We start from the raw sequence: 17880 nt of genomic DNA, 5'->3' as shown, positions 1-17880 counted from the left end.
TTGTAATTCGAAAATTACTTGATTCAAAATTTTTTTTGTAATTAGATTTCATCTAATTAAAAGTTTAATTGAATCGAAATAAAAGTTTAATGATTTGATTGATTATAATAAAATATTAAATATTTAAATGATTATTAAATTATAATTAAAAACATATTTTATTCTTTAATCAAAAAAGTTTTATCACTAAACGCGTTGACATTTTGTAATGATTAAAAAAACCATTTATTTTTTCAATGATTTAAAGGTATCATTTATATTTTTCAATAAATAAAAGAAGTTGAAATCAAGGAAGCAATAGTTAGTCAAGAGGATAATGTCATGAATAATTTGAAATACAATAAAATATTTAATATATACTTAAATTTTAAAAATTTTAAAAATAATATATAATTTTTAAATTTACTAATTAAATCGATATTCATTTCTAATGTAATTAATTTCAAAAAATGAAAAGCGATGAATAAATAATTTTTTTAAGTTTTATTTTAATTAACAGATTTAGATTTAAAGTATTATATTAAAAAATTTTAAAGTTTAAATATTATATTAAATTTTTTACTATAATTTTAAAATTATTCGTAACATTATCCCTGATGAAATCATGACAGAGTTTTCTTCTACTTTCCTTTTTTATATAAAATAATAAATTAATAAGCAACTATTCGATTATTATTTTTTAAGAGGAAAAAATTGAAATAATCTTTTAAGTTTTTGAATAAAAAGATACATGTACATACCTTTTATATTATTGAGCTAAATGCTTAAAATCACTAGTTATATTAGTATTTTTCAAAAAGTTTTTCTATGGAAAAATATATAAAAACAGTATAATTAAATTTATTTAAGAGTTTGATTATTTATTTAATTCGATTTATATTGAATTTTATTTAAGACTTTTAAGTTCAGACCATGCTTGACTGGAAAATAAGATAGTTAAATATTGATAAAAATTATTTTTATTTAATTTTAATTTTAAAATATATAAAAATTTTAGAATATTAAAATATTAATTTTTTAAATATTTTAATATTTTATTAAGAAATTAAACTTTAAAAACTTCACAAATCCATTAAGCTTTGGTCAAAGATTTTAAAAAATCGAAGTGAGTTTGGATCTTCTTTAATTTATGAATATATTTAATATAAATGTGATAAAAATTTAGTATTAATTGATAATAAATAATCAAATTTTTATGAATGATGAGAACTTTCGTTTTTAATCGAAGATGAATGTTGTAGTAAAGATAGATTTATTTAGCTATAAAATCTAAAAGTGGAACAAAATTTAAATAAATAAAACATTTTACATTTCTTTCTCATCGGACTTTTCCGACCAACGAAAATAAATTACTTGTCTCAAATCCTAATCGATTGTCTTTGCACTAATTGTATTAAAAAACATGAAATAATGTTTTATTTTTTTTTATTTCCTTTAAAAATATACAAGGAAAAGAATGCGAAATAACATTAATTAAGTTTTTGAAAATTATTTTTAAAACATATTTTTTTGCCTCACTTTAAAAACATCTTAGTAAGTGTTCTAGAACACTAATTAGGGTTGGGACAGATGTCAGAAATAGATAGAACCGTCAGTTTGAAGAATACCTAGCTGGGGAGCCAACGAGTCTTCCCTTCTCCAAGGCGTTTCTTCTAGAGAGAAATATATAAATAATAAAACAAGGAAAAGCGAAAGACACGCGTCTATCCATCTGCTGTTTGGTTTTGTTTTCAGTTGTTTGTACTTAAAACATCATCCATTTCTAAAAAAAATAAAAAATGCAGTTTTTTGTCCGAAACGTATTTTGAAAAAAAAAAAAACCCCTAAAAATAATAATTTCAAGAGAGAGAAAACGGGTGAGCTCTTAATTTTCTTCCTCTGTCTCTCCATAGCATGCTTCTTGTTGCTCTATACATATAAATAGATAAATAAATAAAACAAATAAAAAAATTTTGTGATAAAATTTGTGTGGGTGATTGGTAGGTGGAAATGGAGAAGGAGAAGGAGAGTGGCAAAGAGGATGTTGTTTGCTTAGAACTCCCTGCTCCTCCTGGTTGGAAGAAAAAGGTTCTTTTTCTTTTTCTTCTTATTCTTCTTCTTTATTTTAATTTGAATTGCTTCAATTTAACACGGTTTCTACTAATTTTGATTCATTTGTGGTTTGGGTGTTTGAATTCTGTTAATTTAAGCGTATTGCTCTCGGTTTCGTGTGGTTTTAATTTGTTTTATTTGGGAATTTGTGATAGAATTTTGGGAACTACTGATAATTTTTAAGTAGGGTTACTTTGTTGTGCCTCTAACATTAATGGTAAATTATGAGTAATTTTTCTGTTTTGAGTTTCTTTTTTTTTTTTTTTTGCTCTGCTTGTTTGTGAACATTTCTTGGTTTCCCAATTTATTGGAAGCAAAGCGATAGCCAGGGTTCTGTAGAGAGGCCTTTCTCTGTAATTTCTGTTTTTCTGTTCTTAAATAGTTTTAGGGGACAAATAAGCAAAGTGAGGTATCCCGTATGAAATACTAGTACTATTAGTTGGAAGTTGTAATGTTCATTAGGGAAATGCTATGTTAACTATTAGCTATGAAAGAATTTAGAAGGGTGTGAGTCAATTAAACATTGTTTTGAAGTTTTCTGCAATTTTTTGAAATTTTAATATAATATTTTTATAAATCCAAAGTCAACATTGTCGAATAAGAATTTATTTAGTGGTTTACTACTAATTCTTTGTTGATTTATTGTGTTTTATAAATTTACTTAAGTTTGATTGTTTCCATTTTGGTTTAATATGATTGAGGTTTTAAACGTTATTCTCCCGAATGTGTGAATAATTTTCTGCGCAAGTGCACAATAATCTTTATGTATATGGTTGTTGTTATTTCTTGGGCTGATATTCTTAAGTTCTCTTATGGCTGTGATTTCATTTTCCTGTTTAAGAGTGTTCTGATCATATTAGGTGCTTCCAAATTTTGTAGTAGTTATGTTTTCTCTGAACCATTTGTGTGAGAGTACCCTCCTGGTCATGTGTGGACTAAGGACAAAGGAGGATTTTCGGTATCATTTTGGATAGAATAACCATTTTCATCAGTTCAAAAGGTTCTCCACATTTGTGCTTATATATATATATATAGACACACACACACACACACTTTTGGTATGAAGTGCCAACTAGTGGCATTCTTTTGCTTTAACTGACTCATTATTGTAAATGAGTCATAACTTTCCAGGGTTTTTTCTTCCTTGAAATAATAGTATCACCCATACTTTAGAAATGGAGAATCAGTTGCATCATTTATCTTGAGTCTTGATAATTCATCATGCTTTACACTGTCTTACCTTGTTGGCTTGTTATTATATACGCTATTTGAAGATGACATGCATATTTCTTTTGTTGTCTATCTTAATCTTTTGGAAATTGTAATCATGTTATTACTTGTACAAATTAATTGGCTCTTTTCATGAGGTGCAGTTAACTTCTTTGACCCAACATTCCTTTTTTTTTCCTCTGATTCAATGGTACTCTTATCAAGTTACCGAACTTGGCAATTTCAAATGTTTCTGGGCTTTCCATCTTAAAAATCCTTGAAACAAGTTTGATCAGTTTACCAACCGGTCAGGATCTACACTGGTTTTGTCTCGTCATTTTGACCTATGCAGGGCTTTCAGTGCTTCTGATCATGCTCCCTTCATTTTCTTTTTCATTTTTAACCTTATTAACTGCATGTGTTATGACTTATGCATGGATGCCACATGGTGGGGATAATTGCTTCAGTTTTACATCCTGCAGAGATTGAGCAAAGTAGAAAATATCCAAGCGTATTGTTCGGTCTCACTTCTTGACTACCATAGGCCATAAGTTAAATGGCAATTTAAATTGTGTATTTAAGTTGCCTTAAAGTAAATTAGTTTTTAGTTTGGGAGTACAACAAATATTGTGTGTATTCTGTGGTTAGTGAAGAAATTGTGAATTATGCTACGTTTTTTGCATAATTTTCTTGAAATAGATGCCTGGTCATCAACCTGCCATAGATTTTTGTGTGTATCTTTTGTGGATGATTTTCTATGTATTGTTTTGTTTAAGTTCATCAGGAGGTCTATACCCTTCAAACTTACAGCAGTCTAAGCAGACAGACTGCTTCATCTGTTGGCACTTTAAATTTGATTGACTGTTATGTTATGTGCTTCAAACTTAACATTTGAATTTGATTTCTAGCTTGCATTTTCTGCATGCATTTCTATAGCTGGAGACTTTCATATAAGATTTTCTGGTCTTGAATTTCTTGATATTGGGTTTTATATTATTATATACTTTTCCCATCTACAAGCCATTGCAATCTCAGGATTTCTTTATGTTTGCAGTTCATGCCGAAGAAAGGGGGGACTCCTAAGAAAAATGAGATCATATTCACTGCTCCCACAGGAGAGGAAATTAGTAACAGGAGACAATTGGAACAGTACCTTAAAGCACATCCTGGTGGTCCTGCAGTATCAGAATTCGATTGGGGCACTGGTGAGACCCCTAGGAGATCAGCCAGGATTAGTGAGAAGGTAAAAGCAATGCCAACGCCAGAAAGTGAGCCTCCAAAAAAACGAGGCAGAAAATCTTCGGCTTCAAAGAAGGATAACAAAGAATCAGAAACTGCCCCTGAGCGAACTGAGGAGATTAAAGACGTTCATGTGGAGGAAGGTAAAAAATCTGAGAAAGATAATTTGGAGGGAGAGGCTGGAGTGGTTGATGTAAAGGAAAATGAAAATGAGAATGAAAATAAAACACAAGATGCTGATAGCAAAACTGAACCCACTTCTCAAGAAGTGAAACATGGAGAAGATCCTAATACGTCTGCTAATATCGAAGAAGGTAAGGAAAATGCCAAAGCAGTATCTGAAAAGTTCAAGGGCACACAGGACGGAGTTGAAGCTGATGCTTCTGGAGTTGAAGCTGATGCTTCTGGAGTTGCCCAAAAGGAAAAGGAAGGTTTGGAGGGTGCAACGTCTCAGGGAAAGGTTGAACAACCAGTGGCTGAAGCGGAGAAAGAGCTTGGATCTGGGCAGCGGGACAAACCAGACATATTCATTACTGAGGAAAGAAAACATGAGGTGGACGGAGAAGGAAAAGGGGAACATGAGAGGAGCACTACCGAATCTTGAGGAGCAATCTAGGAGAAAGAAGCAGCAAATTGCGATAAGGGACAAATGCTTCAGTTGTCAATGAAATTAACAAGAAAGCTGAGGAAGCAATTCAGAATGGCAGTAATGCAAGTAATGCAGGCGAGGTCAAGCCTTGACTTACTATATGCAATAGTTTAACATGATGCAGGATTCTCTTTCACCCCCTTGTGACCCTTTTAAATTTTTGAAATCTTTCAAATGACTGTAGCTTCGTTAAGGATAGTAACCGATTGTTCATTGAGACATCTTTCTATATAATGGTAGATAGCTGTATAATGTAGCTGTGTCAGATGTAATGGTCAGACCTGTAGCTTGCAGTTATATATCTAACATGTAACATTATGGCATCCAATACTGCAAATGGATTTTATATTCAGTGTTAAGTAATAAGTTACAGTAGCGGATGAAACTCCTAAAGCTCTTCTGGTATGTTTCTTCCTTCTTTTCTTTTTTTTTCTTGATTAATTTGATAAACCTTCCATGGCAAGCTGTAAACTCTGTAGTAACAACGCAAAAAATCCATTCTCTCATAAAAAAATTTACATGAAGTTTTTAAAGTTTTTTTTGTTTAAAATAATTTAATAAAAACTTTAATAAAAAATTTAAATCAATAAATTGACATAGTTTAATGTGAAAATTAATAATATATAAAAAAATTTATTAAAAATATTATTTATAATTCAAATTTGATCGATATTTTTTCAACGGTAAAAATTTTGTTAATATTATTAAAAATATTTATCTAAATATATATATCAAAATTTATTAAAATTTTTTAAACTTTGCATTCTTAATTTATATAACGAAAATTTTAATCTATCAATTTTAGTTTTTATTTAATCGTTTCCATTAGAAAACTTCATAAACTTACTTAAAAAACTTCGTCTAAATCTTTCCTTCTTCCAAAATGGTATTGTCTTGGATGTGTTTTTTTGTTTGTTCTTTACCCTGGGTAAGTTGGGGAAATGGCCAACCATGAAATGCCCAACAACCATTATGGACCATGAAATATTTAAATGTGATTGTGCCAATAACCATTAACAGCCAGTACAACAGGAAGAAGGCAACTCTCTGGTGTGTGAGGTGGAGCAAAATGTTGAAGAAACGTCTTCAATTCATGCCTATCTTGCAATATGAGAGATCACATGCGGCATTTATACCCTGGTAGGGGTAGCCACTGCCCAGTCCTAAACCAGTCACATAAGTTTGCGCCAATAAGAATGCTGATTTTGTGAGTTTATTGAGTAAAATTGCAGATTCCTTGCTCTTGCAGATTTTTAAAATAACTGGTTTGCTTACTGATAAAACAGGATATGCAGTTTACTTCAAAGACTGCATCAGAATTTATGGTGCTTACTGAGAAATCATACTAACAACCGAAGCTCAAATAAACTGTGCAAGGTATTACAACTTTTACGAACGAAATAGTCTGTTAATCTCAACTTTTGGACAGATGAATTTTGTGAAAAAGGAAAAAAAAAAAAAAAAAAAAAACAGAGGTAATATAAGATTCCAGTAAAATTCTCCAGAGGAGGATAAAATAAATCTTAAATGTACTTCTCAATAGAAGCTAAAAGGATCAAAGTGAGCATCATCCTTTTCTTCAAAGTCCTTTAAGTTGTCCAAAGAGCCCTGTCAAGGTTGTCCATTTCTCAAATGCACTTGCTGACGCCACAAATGCTACTTTGGATGATTCAACATCATTTTTAGTAACTGCAAAGTGCAATGCAAACAAGAGAAGGCCATAATTAGGGCTGTAAATAAATTAAATATCAATGGATGAACGAATGTATATGGTTTGTTCATTTATTTTTAGAAGTATTCGAGCTCAGCTCGTATTAGTATAAAAATTGCTCTGTTCGCTCATTTAAATAATAAGTTAGTCATGTTCGATTTGTATTCAGTTCAATTAATTTAAATGAATTCGTTCTTGAATATTAAACGAATATATTCATGAATAATAAACAAATTATAATCAAACAAATTTAAACAAATAAACCCTAAATGAACATAAACAAATCCAGACAAAAATAAACGAACCATAAAATAGGATTAGATTAAAGGATAAAATTATAATTTTATTAGTATTATTATAAACGAACAGCAAACAAATAACAAACGAAAAATAAACAAACGAGTTTTAAACAAACTTTAAAGGAGCTTGTTCATGAATATAAACGAACTAAACAAACTTCTGTTCATATTCAATTCGTTTAATAAATAAACATAAAAATATTGTTCAAAATCGTTTGTTTACTTAATAAATGAATATAAATGAACAGAAATTGAACATGTTCACAGACAGTTCGTCCAAAACTTTAGTTCTTTAGACCCCCAGCCATAATCAGAACATAGGGCTCATAAATTATGGTTTTTATGTAAATTAATCCTCTATATGTCATTCACACAGATCAGTTTAAATTGTGGTGTTGCTACAACGGATGGTGGTTAGGAACGGCTGTTTTCTGTGATTCTCTCACCTGGATTATGGCAACCATGTATTTACAGATATGCGAGACAGATATCTAATATACACTTCGATTTCAGTGCTAGAATATGAAATGTTATTTGCAAGAATGACCCACCTGATGAGATCAACGAAGTTAATGAAGAATTAAACGTCTCCACCTGAGTCTTTTCTTCAGGACCAGAGCTCAGCTGTTAAGAAAGCAAAGAAAAACACTTTAGACATTTTTGTAACATAAGCCACTACACGAGAATGTCATATACTCTTCAACAAAATCCAAACCATAGAAGTCAGATGCTAATATGACAGAAAAATTAGAATTCTTGAAATTTTAGATCTTAAAATGTTTTCTACCAGTGGGGCTTTCTGCAAGGGTATAAGATTGTGCAAAATTAATATACAGACATTGTGTGAAGATCTATTAATGACCTTGCTGAAGGCTATATTGGCATTCTTGACCCAATCTGTATCGGTGCTTCCCCCAAGAACTGAACTGGCTGCGGACAGATCATTGTTTTCTATAGCTTGACCTATTTTGCTTAACTTGTATACCAGATCCTGCAAATACCCTGCAAGATTTCAATATTTCATTTCATTACATAATGTTAAAGACAGCACCTTAGACAGGAATATTTGCTGCTGAACTAGAGAAAATGGCATGGAAGGCACTATAAACTACATTTATCCTATGAAAAGCCATCATTTCTTCATCGCGTAATGGTAAGAGAAGGAAAGATTATGAAGATACGATCATCTGGTTGATTCCAGATAGCTGTTTAAAGATAAGTGGCATGTGCCTATCACAAATTCAGTTTCAGGCTCGTTCAAGCCAATTAAGCCTTAAAATCTTACTTATAAATACTAGGCAATGGGGTCAGCTCCTCCATCAATCTGGTCAATATAAAGCCATGATTTCAAAGATGTTCATGTCATAAAATGCAACCAAAATACCTAATACAACGCACAAGGAACATTTTCCATGCCAATGTCCAACAAACAATGTTAAAAGAGGGCATGTTAGTTAGCCTACCAAGAGTGAAGTTCTTGAACTCCCAACTGCTACCGCGAAATGGGAAAAATCAATTAATCAAAATTTTCATGATACACAAGAAGAACACAATTTCCAGTAGGATCATATCTTGAAATGCTCAATCCAATTAAAGCCTAATCAAAGCTCAAAGAAGCACATTTACCACCTAATCTTCAATTCTAGGTAAACTATCATCACAAGGGAATTGAGACTCAAACAATATTCAGCGAACTTCAATTAAACATATAAAATAAGGAACAACACAAAATTGTGGTACAAGAACTTATAGGTTCATTCAACTTATGCACATAAAGTAGTTCTGTGATTTATGGAAACAAATAATTAAAGCACCAATCAATACCTTTCTCCTGGGCTGATGAACTGATTACTCCTTGTCTTTCAAGCCTCTTCTTTCTATCTCTCTTGACTTTCTCCAAAAGTTCTTCATCATCATCAGCCTCTAGAATTGCTGCATTGGCATTGAAGCAACCATTACCAGCCAAGACTAAGCTGGTGATGAAGCAAAGGGAGAAGCCTCTTTTGGTTAAAGCTGGAGAGGGGTGCTGTGATTCATTGAATGCTTTGCAGAGGGTTCCTCTTCTTTTGACATTTTGGTTGTTGAGGTAAACTAATGTTGGTGTTAATACTGATGATGATGATGATGAAGAATATGAAGAAGACGTTGAAGGGGACAGAGTTGAGGACAGGAGGGAGTTAGCAGTTGAGAGAAAAGCAGTTGACATTTAAAAAAAAAAAAAAAAATCTTTGTTTTTCTGATAAATTTGTGGAATAAGTGAGAGGTACTGGCACTTTCAGAAGATAAGATTGCTAGATTCTGTTACCGGCTCCAGTCATTTTGCATATGGGTAAGGGGGTTTCTGTCATTTGACCACAACTTAATGAAAGAATTAAATGTATATTTGGATCGAAAGTGATTAGGTATAATTATGTGAAAACCTTACACTATGTGAAATTCATTTTCGTAAATTTTGAAATGTTTATAGAAATGTAAATTCATATGCACTTAAAAATATCCTTTAGAAAATTATAGAAATAAAATTTTGTGATACAAGATTTTATAAAAAAAAATTCATAAACCTAGATTACAAATTTTTTAAAACATCAATTAAGTTTTAATTTCGGATAAATCGAGTAGTCAAAAAAATTTATATTTAGAGTTTATTTTATTGTTTTAAATTGAATTCAAAGTTTGGCTTAGAATTAGATTAGAATGGACAGATTGAGAGAATGAATTAAAAACAATGGGTGCAAAGGGTATGAAAAAAAAATGTTGGGATGAGGTGTAATTAATAAAAATTTTAATTTGTATTTTGAATTTTAGATGTATGTATTAATGGGATGTAATGAGCATTTTTGAGGCGTATTTAAAATTTCTTATAATTTAATTTATCAAAATAAATAAGTCATAATCTGAAAACCTCCATGTCTATGTCATTAATTTAATGTTTTGCACTAAAATTCGAAGTCCACTTAATACAGCAAAATCCCAACTCAAACATGTTGGAGAATTATCTGATCTTAGTCTTACATGGTGGAATAACTTGTTGGTTAACGGTCATTAATTTTTAAAAATTAAAAATTATTATGTTTAATATTAGTAAATTTAATATTATTTCATTTAAAAATATCAAAATAATTATGTATATTGTAATAATTATTCAAATTAATAACGTTAATATTATTTAAAGATAATAATTTATAAAATATTAGTAATATTTTATTTATTTTATAATAAATTATAAGTAAATTATTAAATTAATAAATATATTTATTAATAGATAAATTAATATTATTATATAAATTATGTAAAAAAATTAAACTAAAAAAATAAAACTATAACTATTAAAACCATAACAAAAGACTATATTATATATAAAAAATATTTTAAAAAACTTAAAAGAAAGCACACAATTTACTTTTGAATTTAGTGCAATGAATATTAATTTAAAAATAAAAAAATTTTATAATATAAAGTAAAATTTTATATTTGATACATTAAGATCATGTATATACTTCATATTATATATGTTAGTTAACTAACCATTGCCACTTTATTAATAATTAAACTTAAAATTTTGAAAATTCTATAAATAAATATCTTAAATTCAACTGTTTAGCTTGGTAAAGAAGATTCATTTTTTTATGTTGTATTTGATACAAAAGCTTTTAAATTGATTTAATAAACTCAAATTTGTTTGAACTCTTCGAGCATAGTAACAGACTAACAGTGAACGTTATGGGTGAATAAAAAGGAATATGCAAAGTGACAGTTACAACTAATAATATCGGCAAACTCAGGCTTTGATTTGAAAAACATAACCCAAAAAAATCCACACCACCATGACCCGTCTCGACCACCATAATTCGGCCGTCAACCACCAGTCCATTAATGAAGCAATAATTTTGATAGGATTTATCTTAAATATCATAATTTCATATCAAAAATTATAAGAATTTTGAATTTATTGTATATCTCACATTAAGAGTTTAGTAAATGTATAAAATGTATCACTTTTATAAATAAGATATTTTGATTTTAATTTGATAATCTTAGATAATTAGACATTAAAAAAATAGTTAAGTGATTAGGCTATTAAATGATGTAATTAAGTTTTTGGTTAAATTTTGAGTAAGAAATTTTTTGTGACTTTTCTTAATTCAAATGTCTCACAATTGTAAAGATTTATTTGTTAGTGGATTGAGTTTAGAGTAGGTCATTTTGAGTTGAACCGAAACAAATATATTTGTATGTGTTTTTATTATTGATTTGAACTTGTTATTTTGTGTGTGGGTGCTGTGTGTGCATGTTGATTTCTTAACAAGTGATATTAGAGCTGTTGTGATCCCTAACAAGTTAAGATTTCATTATTTGATAGAAAGTGCAATTTCATGTTATGGCAAAGTATGATTCAAAATCTGTTAGTATAATAAGAGTTGGATCAGGTATCAGAAAGTAATGAGCCTGAAGAAATATCTGACGATAATTAGAATAAAATTCAGAAGAAAACTGTTAGTACTATTAAATTGGCACTAGTCCCAAAGGTAAAGTATAGTATGTTAATTGAGAGTACTTCAAAAAGTTTATGAGATAAGTTTGGAGATATTTATACATCGAAGTCGTTAACTAACAGATTATATTTAAATGTGGATTTATATTCTCTGAAGATGAAAGAAAGTACGAGTCTTCATAATCACCTAAATGAGTTTAATAGATTAGTTTCTCTATTAATGATGATTTATGTTGATGATTTAAAAAATGAAAAGAAGCTTTAATTTTGCTATTATCTTTTCTTAAGTCTTATAGACCTTTAGTTCAAACTTTGTTGGTAGATAGGTCTACTTTGAAATTGAATGATTTGACTGCTCTGTTGCATGAGAACAAAAGGTTTATGGGAACACAGAACTTATTACCTGAGGGAAATACACTAGCTGTAAAAGGTTTTGATAGAGAGAAAACTCAAAAGATAATTGATGGATCAAGAAAAAATTTCAAGTCAAGAGATAGAAATTATAGTGATATAGAATGTTATTATTATGGTGAAAGTGACATAATGGCTGCTTTTAGAAAAGTAAATGATGAAAAAAAATCGGATGAAGTAAAGAGTGATACTGCTGTTATTGTGTTTAATGATGATGATATTGTTTTGACGACTTGTATGGATAAGACTAAACACTTTAAAAGGTGATAAAGTTGAAATTTAGATTCAACTACTACAGTCCATATTTGCAATAATAAAAGTTGCTTTGTGAAGTTGAAAGAGAATGAGAAGTATGGAAATATTGTGGCTACCAACAATGAAAAGGTGTAGATTCAAGACATTGGGAGTGTTTGCCTTAGATCTTGTAATGGTATTATTAGGATGCTTTGTCATGTAAGGTATGTACTTATAGACATCAGATTTTATCCGGGTCTATTAGATTAATTTTTGTTTTCAAGTTTTGTTTATTAATATTTTTAGTAATTAATAATTAAATATCATAATCAATAAAAAAATAAAAACAAATAATAAAAATAAAAATGAATAAAAAAAGACAGGGGTAACAATAATGTCGTGCACGGCACCACCTACCCTTGCCATATCCTGCAAACTTTGTTCACCCTTGAACCACCACTGTTAACATCCCATTTCATGCCAAAAGCCCCACGCCCTGTCAATCCCACATCTCTACAAAATCGGACCTCTCCCAAGAATTGATCCTATCCTTTTCCCTTCACTTGTGCGAAACACACCTCTGGAATACACCAGAACCCCACACAGACACCCTGCTCTCCCAAACCAAAAATCCCACATAGACACCATACTCTCTCAAACCAGAGAACCCAAAAGGTCAGACCCTCAAACACCCTGCTCTCGTAAACCCAGAAAACCCCAATTCTCACACCCAAAAAAAAAAAAAACTCTTGCTCCTGCACCCAACGAACGTCCGACTATCGCTTCCCCACAATACCCATAGAAAACCAAAAATCCACATAGAAAAAAAAACACAAAAAAAAAATCAAACACGGTCATTCCCGTAGGAATGAACCCAGCATCGAGCCACTTATAAAAATAAAAAAATAAAAATCACATCAATTTTAGCTTTTTTTTTTTTAAAGAAGGAAGACAAAAACTTCGAGCCTCAATCTACACCGATCAGGGCTATTTCTAGTAAAAAAAAAGATGGGATCTGAAAAGAACACATTGAGGATAGTCTTTTGGTGCATTTTGGCGTTATCCGACCACTGATGACCACCAACAGTGACCCCGATCGTGGCCCAAGAGCCAGCCGATGCGATGGTCTGAACACTAGATTCTGGCTAAGCCAGAGAGAGTTTTGTTGGAGCTAGAGAAATTTTTTTTTGAAAAGGGTTTGGAATGAACTGAAAAAGAAATTTTGGTTTTATATAGGAAGGCAAAGCCCAAAACGACATCGTTTTGGGACTCCAAGATCCGTACGTTGACCTGTGACCTAACCCAAGGTCCGCGCAAACCGACCCATTGACCTGTTCATTTAATAACCTCTGACCAGTTCAGTTGAACTGGATCAAACTGAATTGAACCATTGACCGACCATCCAAACCATTGACGAACTTTCGAATTGGTCTGAATTGTCGAACTGGCCAAACTAGCGTTGATCGGTCGGGTTCAAGTATTTTTTTAATTTTTTATATATTATTATTTTTGTTATTTTAAGCTTTATTATTAATATTTATGCATGATAAAATTATGAAATTTATTAGAATAAATATTTTATTATTTTTAATAATAATAAGAATGAAAACAAAGTAGGATAATAACTAAAAAATATGTAGTAAAAATGCTTAAAAAATAATAATAATAATAATAGAATAATTTTTTTGATGTTTCCTACCTAGATATTGGAGGAAATACAATCATGTTGTAAATAATGATAATTTCGACTAGATGTTAGAGAATTATTATTTTTTAAAAAATACTAAATAAGTTAATAATATTATTAATAATAAATTTTCAAAAAAAAATTTTTTTAATTAGTTTTTCAAAATCATAAAAATTGAACTTGCTCCGAAAGTTCACCTAGATGTTGGAGATTTTTAGAGATGTTCATATTTAAAAAAAAAAATAAAAAATCTAAACCCTAAAATCCTAAACCTTCAAACCTCAACATTCCTAAACAAAGAGTTTAGCAATATTTTATTTTTTAAAACAAAAAGGATTATTATTAAATTTTAAATTAAAACTATTTCATCTAACACCGAAAATAACGCGTAATTAATTGGTACCAATTTATGGTTGTCGTGGGAATGCTAATCTTTTCCCACGCGTAATCAACTTTCGAACTCAAAATTTATTTTCGTAGATCAAAATTCATCTTTTTGATAAACTTTAAACTCATTTTTATAGTTTTATTAAAAAAAAAAAACTTTGGAGTGGCTCATTATATCCTAAAAAAGATTAGTAGCAACTCCCTCTTTTTTTTTTAATTTTAAAATTCTTTATGTCTGACGGTCTCAAAACCGTTACGACAGTATCGAGTTGTAACTACAATTTAATTGCTTTGGGTGAGTTAACTTTTTAGGGGTACACATACTATGATAGTAATGATTCATTAAAAGTGTTAGTAATGATTCATTAAAAGTGTATAAGAATGATAGTGTGATTCTACAAGAAAATAGGATCAAAAATCACTTGTACATGCTTGATGGAGGCTCGGTTGCTGAGATCTCTATGATAAAAGAAAAAAAGAAAGGTAAGTGTGTTAGTTTTATAGATACTATTGAAGTGTTTGGAGATTCAAGTCAAGAAAAAATTTGTTGAGATTTGCCTTAAATCTCATAATCCCACATCAAAAGTTATAAGAATTTTGAATTTATCTTGTATTCCACATTTAGAGTTTAGTAAAGGTATAAAGGTGAATATGATTTTAGTTTGGTAATCCCAGATAGTTAGACTTTAAGAGAATAGCTAAGTGAGTAAGATATTAAATGATGTAATTGAGTTTTGGATTAAGTTTTGAGTAAGGAGTTTTTGGTGACTTTTTTTATTTCAAAAGTTTTATAATTATAAAGATTTATTTGTTAGTGAATTAGATTTGGAGTAAACTATTTTGAGTTAGATCAAAACAAATATATTTGTATGTGTTCTTATTTTTTATTTGAACTTATTATTTTGTGTGTGGGTGCTATATGTGCGTATTGATTACTAAACGAGTGATATTAGAGTTGTCGTGATCCCTTGATACTTACGAGTATGTCATACCCAAAAAAAAAAAAAAAAAGGCAAGTATGAATGATTATGAAACCTCCCAAATCCCCATTGTAATAATACGAGAGCAGCAGCAATCTCATCCCCAAATCACAAGTCTGCCATCTCTCCTTCCATCCCAATTTACTTCATATCCTCCCTCCTATTTTATCTTCCATTTTGCTTAAGCTGCAAATTTCCTCTATCCATGAACACACTATTTCCGATTAGACTTAATTTTTTCGTTCTCCGAATTACAATCTTTTTCTTAAAAAAAAATTAAAAATATTTTATTTTGGAGAGCTTTTAAATTTTAAAATTCAGTTAATCGTATATAAAATATATATCAATAGTGTATTAAATAAAAATTTATAAATTAATAAAACAGTTGTGTTATTTCTGCCTGTTGAAACTGTTCGATCACACTTAATTAAATAGAGGTTATAATTTTGTATGTACTTTATAGTTTGAACTGCAAAGGGAAATCTTTTTGTCTTGCAATTTCAGTCAGCACAAATAGCATTTTCTCCAAGTGGAAAGAAGAGAAGGGAAAATGCAGTGTGAATAACATGTGCCACTCAAAGAAATATGAAAAGGAAAATTTGTGAAGCTTTCCTTTACTTTTGCGTCTTTTACCTACTCAACAAACCACAGGAAGGAAAAGTAGATTCCCTTACGTGGAGCATTTCATTTTGTTTGACAAAAGCTACCAATGCCTCCATAACCAAATGATCTATCCCTTCGAAGCCAGCTCTAAAGACTACCTTTTTTTTTTTTTTTTTGGTTAAATAAAACTTAACCATAGAGATTAAAGATATGTTTAACACATCTCTTTCAAATAGAAATAATTAAATTAAACATCATTAACTAATAATGTTTCTCATAGTTTTTCTTTTTTATTTTTTTCAAAAGAAGCTATTATTTCAAAATAAAATATGATATTATAAATGCTAAAATTTAAATTTTAAATATGTTGAATGTTATTTTTTATAGATGACGATGACTAATTAAATTAAGTTTTAAATTCAACATCACAGAAATTTTGCTTTTTAAAATTCAGCTTTCTTCTCTTCCCATGTACATATTAAAAAGTAATTCCACCTTCATGTAGTTATTGTCTTGTTCATACTTTTTTTCTATTTTGTAAATTATATTTACTTTTAACAAGTAGAAAAAATTATAAAGTTTCATCAAATTCCAGCTGCAGGGACTTTCCTTAAAGTTTCTCTTTGGATCAAAATGGCTTAATTGCATTCTTGACTTCTTATTGTTGGGATTGAAACTAAGGATGAAGGCATTATTAATTAACATCTTTATTTGAAAGGCTTCACTTTCTTTCTTAAAAAAACAAAAATTAAAGATGACAAACAAAATGTCATTTGATGAAGCTTGTGAGTCTGATCTTGTCTCCTAAGTTATCACCATTTGCTTCCTTGATCAGAACATTGCTTCTGATTTTATTTTAGTACTTTTGCACTAAGAAGTGAAGTGGTGGTAGGAGGAGGAGATAGTAACTCAAATAAAAGAAGCAATAGCCAACTGTCTTGTTTCTTGTTAGTTAAGGTAATGATGAAAAGTGGACTAGGTTAAGTAACTTGCAATTCTTTTTAAAATGTAATATCAAACATTTTTCTACTGGGGCAAGGCTAATGATAATATATTATTCTTTATAATTGCCTCTCCTTGTTAGTGTAGCAAATTAAGTGGATTTTAAAAGCTTGTTAGAATTTTTTTTTAATTATAAGTATAAATGAAGTTATAATTATAATCAAATATTACATTCATATGTAAAAAATTATTAAATAATCAAGCAAATAAATCAATTTAAAAAATTAAAATTTAATTAGATAAATTCAACATAAAATTAAACTAAATTCATACACAATGAGATTTGAAACTAGTTAAATTTTTTTAAATCATCAAGAGTTTTATATCAATATCTCATCTTAATTTAGTACTTTAATATTACTTCAAAATATAATTAAGATTTATTATATGTATGTGAAATTCGTTGACTATATGATTAAATCAACCGACAAAGGTTAGTTGAATTGATGGAAGAATCCTTTCCTTGATAATTTGAATTCGATCTTTATGAAGAACATTTCAAAAGTGAAATCTTATAATGCACCAAACTTAGGATACTTCAAATATAAATCTCAAGACTGTATCCCTCACATATAAATAATATATATATATATATATATATATATATGAAATATGTTTTTAAGATTGTTGGAGAAAGAGATTAGGTCAAGACAAAACTTGGAATACATATGACCTACTTATAAAAAAAAAATTATATAAATCAAAGTAATTAGAATAGAAAGTGATCATCGTGTATGGTTATGTGAAAGCATATTAATTTGTGAAGAAAATCCTGCCAAGTTTATTGTCAAGTGGGGAACCGGTTAAGACCAGCAGCCCCAACTGGCCAAACCAGTTGCAATATTTGTCAACAACTGCAGTAAGTCCTTGATATAGAACCCCACTG

General features: G+C 29.6%; 2 protein-coding genes across 5 annotated transcripts; one reads left to right on the top strand and one right to left on the bottom strand.

Annotated features, from left to right (window-relative positions):
• Positions 1-1697: 1697 nt before the first annotated feature.
• Positions 1698-5563, top strand: LOC111286019 (uncharacterized). Of its 3 annotated transcripts, XM_089762568.1 has the most exons (3): positions 1698-1856; positions 1984-2067; positions 4355-5563. In XM_089762568.1, the coding sequence occupies exons 2-3, from the start codon at positions 1990-1992 to the stop codon at positions 5141-5143; spliced, it is 867 nt and encodes a 288-aa protein (XP_089618694.1). In that variant the 5' UTR covers positions 1698-1856; positions 1984-1989; the 3' UTR covers positions 5144-5563. The 3 variants fall into 3 exon arrangements, with proteins under 3 accessions (XP_089618694.1, XP_022731514.1, XP_022731512.1); XM_022875779.2 differs by lacking the exon at positions 1984-2067 and having other exon boundaries at positions 1736-1856; XM_022875777.2 differs by lacking the exons at positions 1698-1856; positions 1984-2067 and adding an exon at positions 3146-3811.
• A 968-nt stretch (positions 5564-6531) lies between these two features.
• LOC111285824 (thylakoid lumenal 16.5 kDa protein, chloroplastic-like) lies at positions 6532-9463 on the bottom strand. 2 transcript variants are annotated; one of them, XM_089763361.1, is made up of 5 exons: positions 9023-9463; positions 8061-8200; positions 7805-7822; positions 7645-7727; positions 6532-6877 (listed from the first exon to the last, which is right to left on the bottom strand). In XM_089763361.1, the coding sequence occupies exons 1-4, from the start codon at positions 9402-9404 to the stop codon at positions 7650-7652; spliced, it is 618 nt and encodes a 205-aa protein (XP_089619487.1). In that variant the 5' UTR covers positions 9405-9463; the 3' UTR covers positions 6532-6877; positions 7645-7649. The 2 variants fall into 2 exon arrangements, with proteins under 2 accessions (XP_089619487.1, XP_022731176.1); XM_022875441.2 differs by lacking the exon at positions 7645-7727 and having other exon boundaries at positions 7750-7822; positions 9023-9461.
• Between the last annotated feature and the right edge of the window lie 8417 nt (positions 9464-17880).

The sequence above is a fragment of the Durio zibethinus genome, chromosome 6, assembly GCF_047325235.1.
Source record: "Durio zibethinus cultivar Kanyao isolate XHJ-2024 chromosome 6, ASM4732523v1, whole genome shotgun sequence".
In the NCBI taxonomy this organism is placed as follows: Eukaryota; Viridiplantae; Streptophyta; class Magnoliopsida; order Malvales; family Malvaceae; genus Durio; species Durio zibethinus.
Note: the sequence above shows the minus strand (reverse complement) of the source record. Positions and strands in the feature narration are given on the sequence as shown.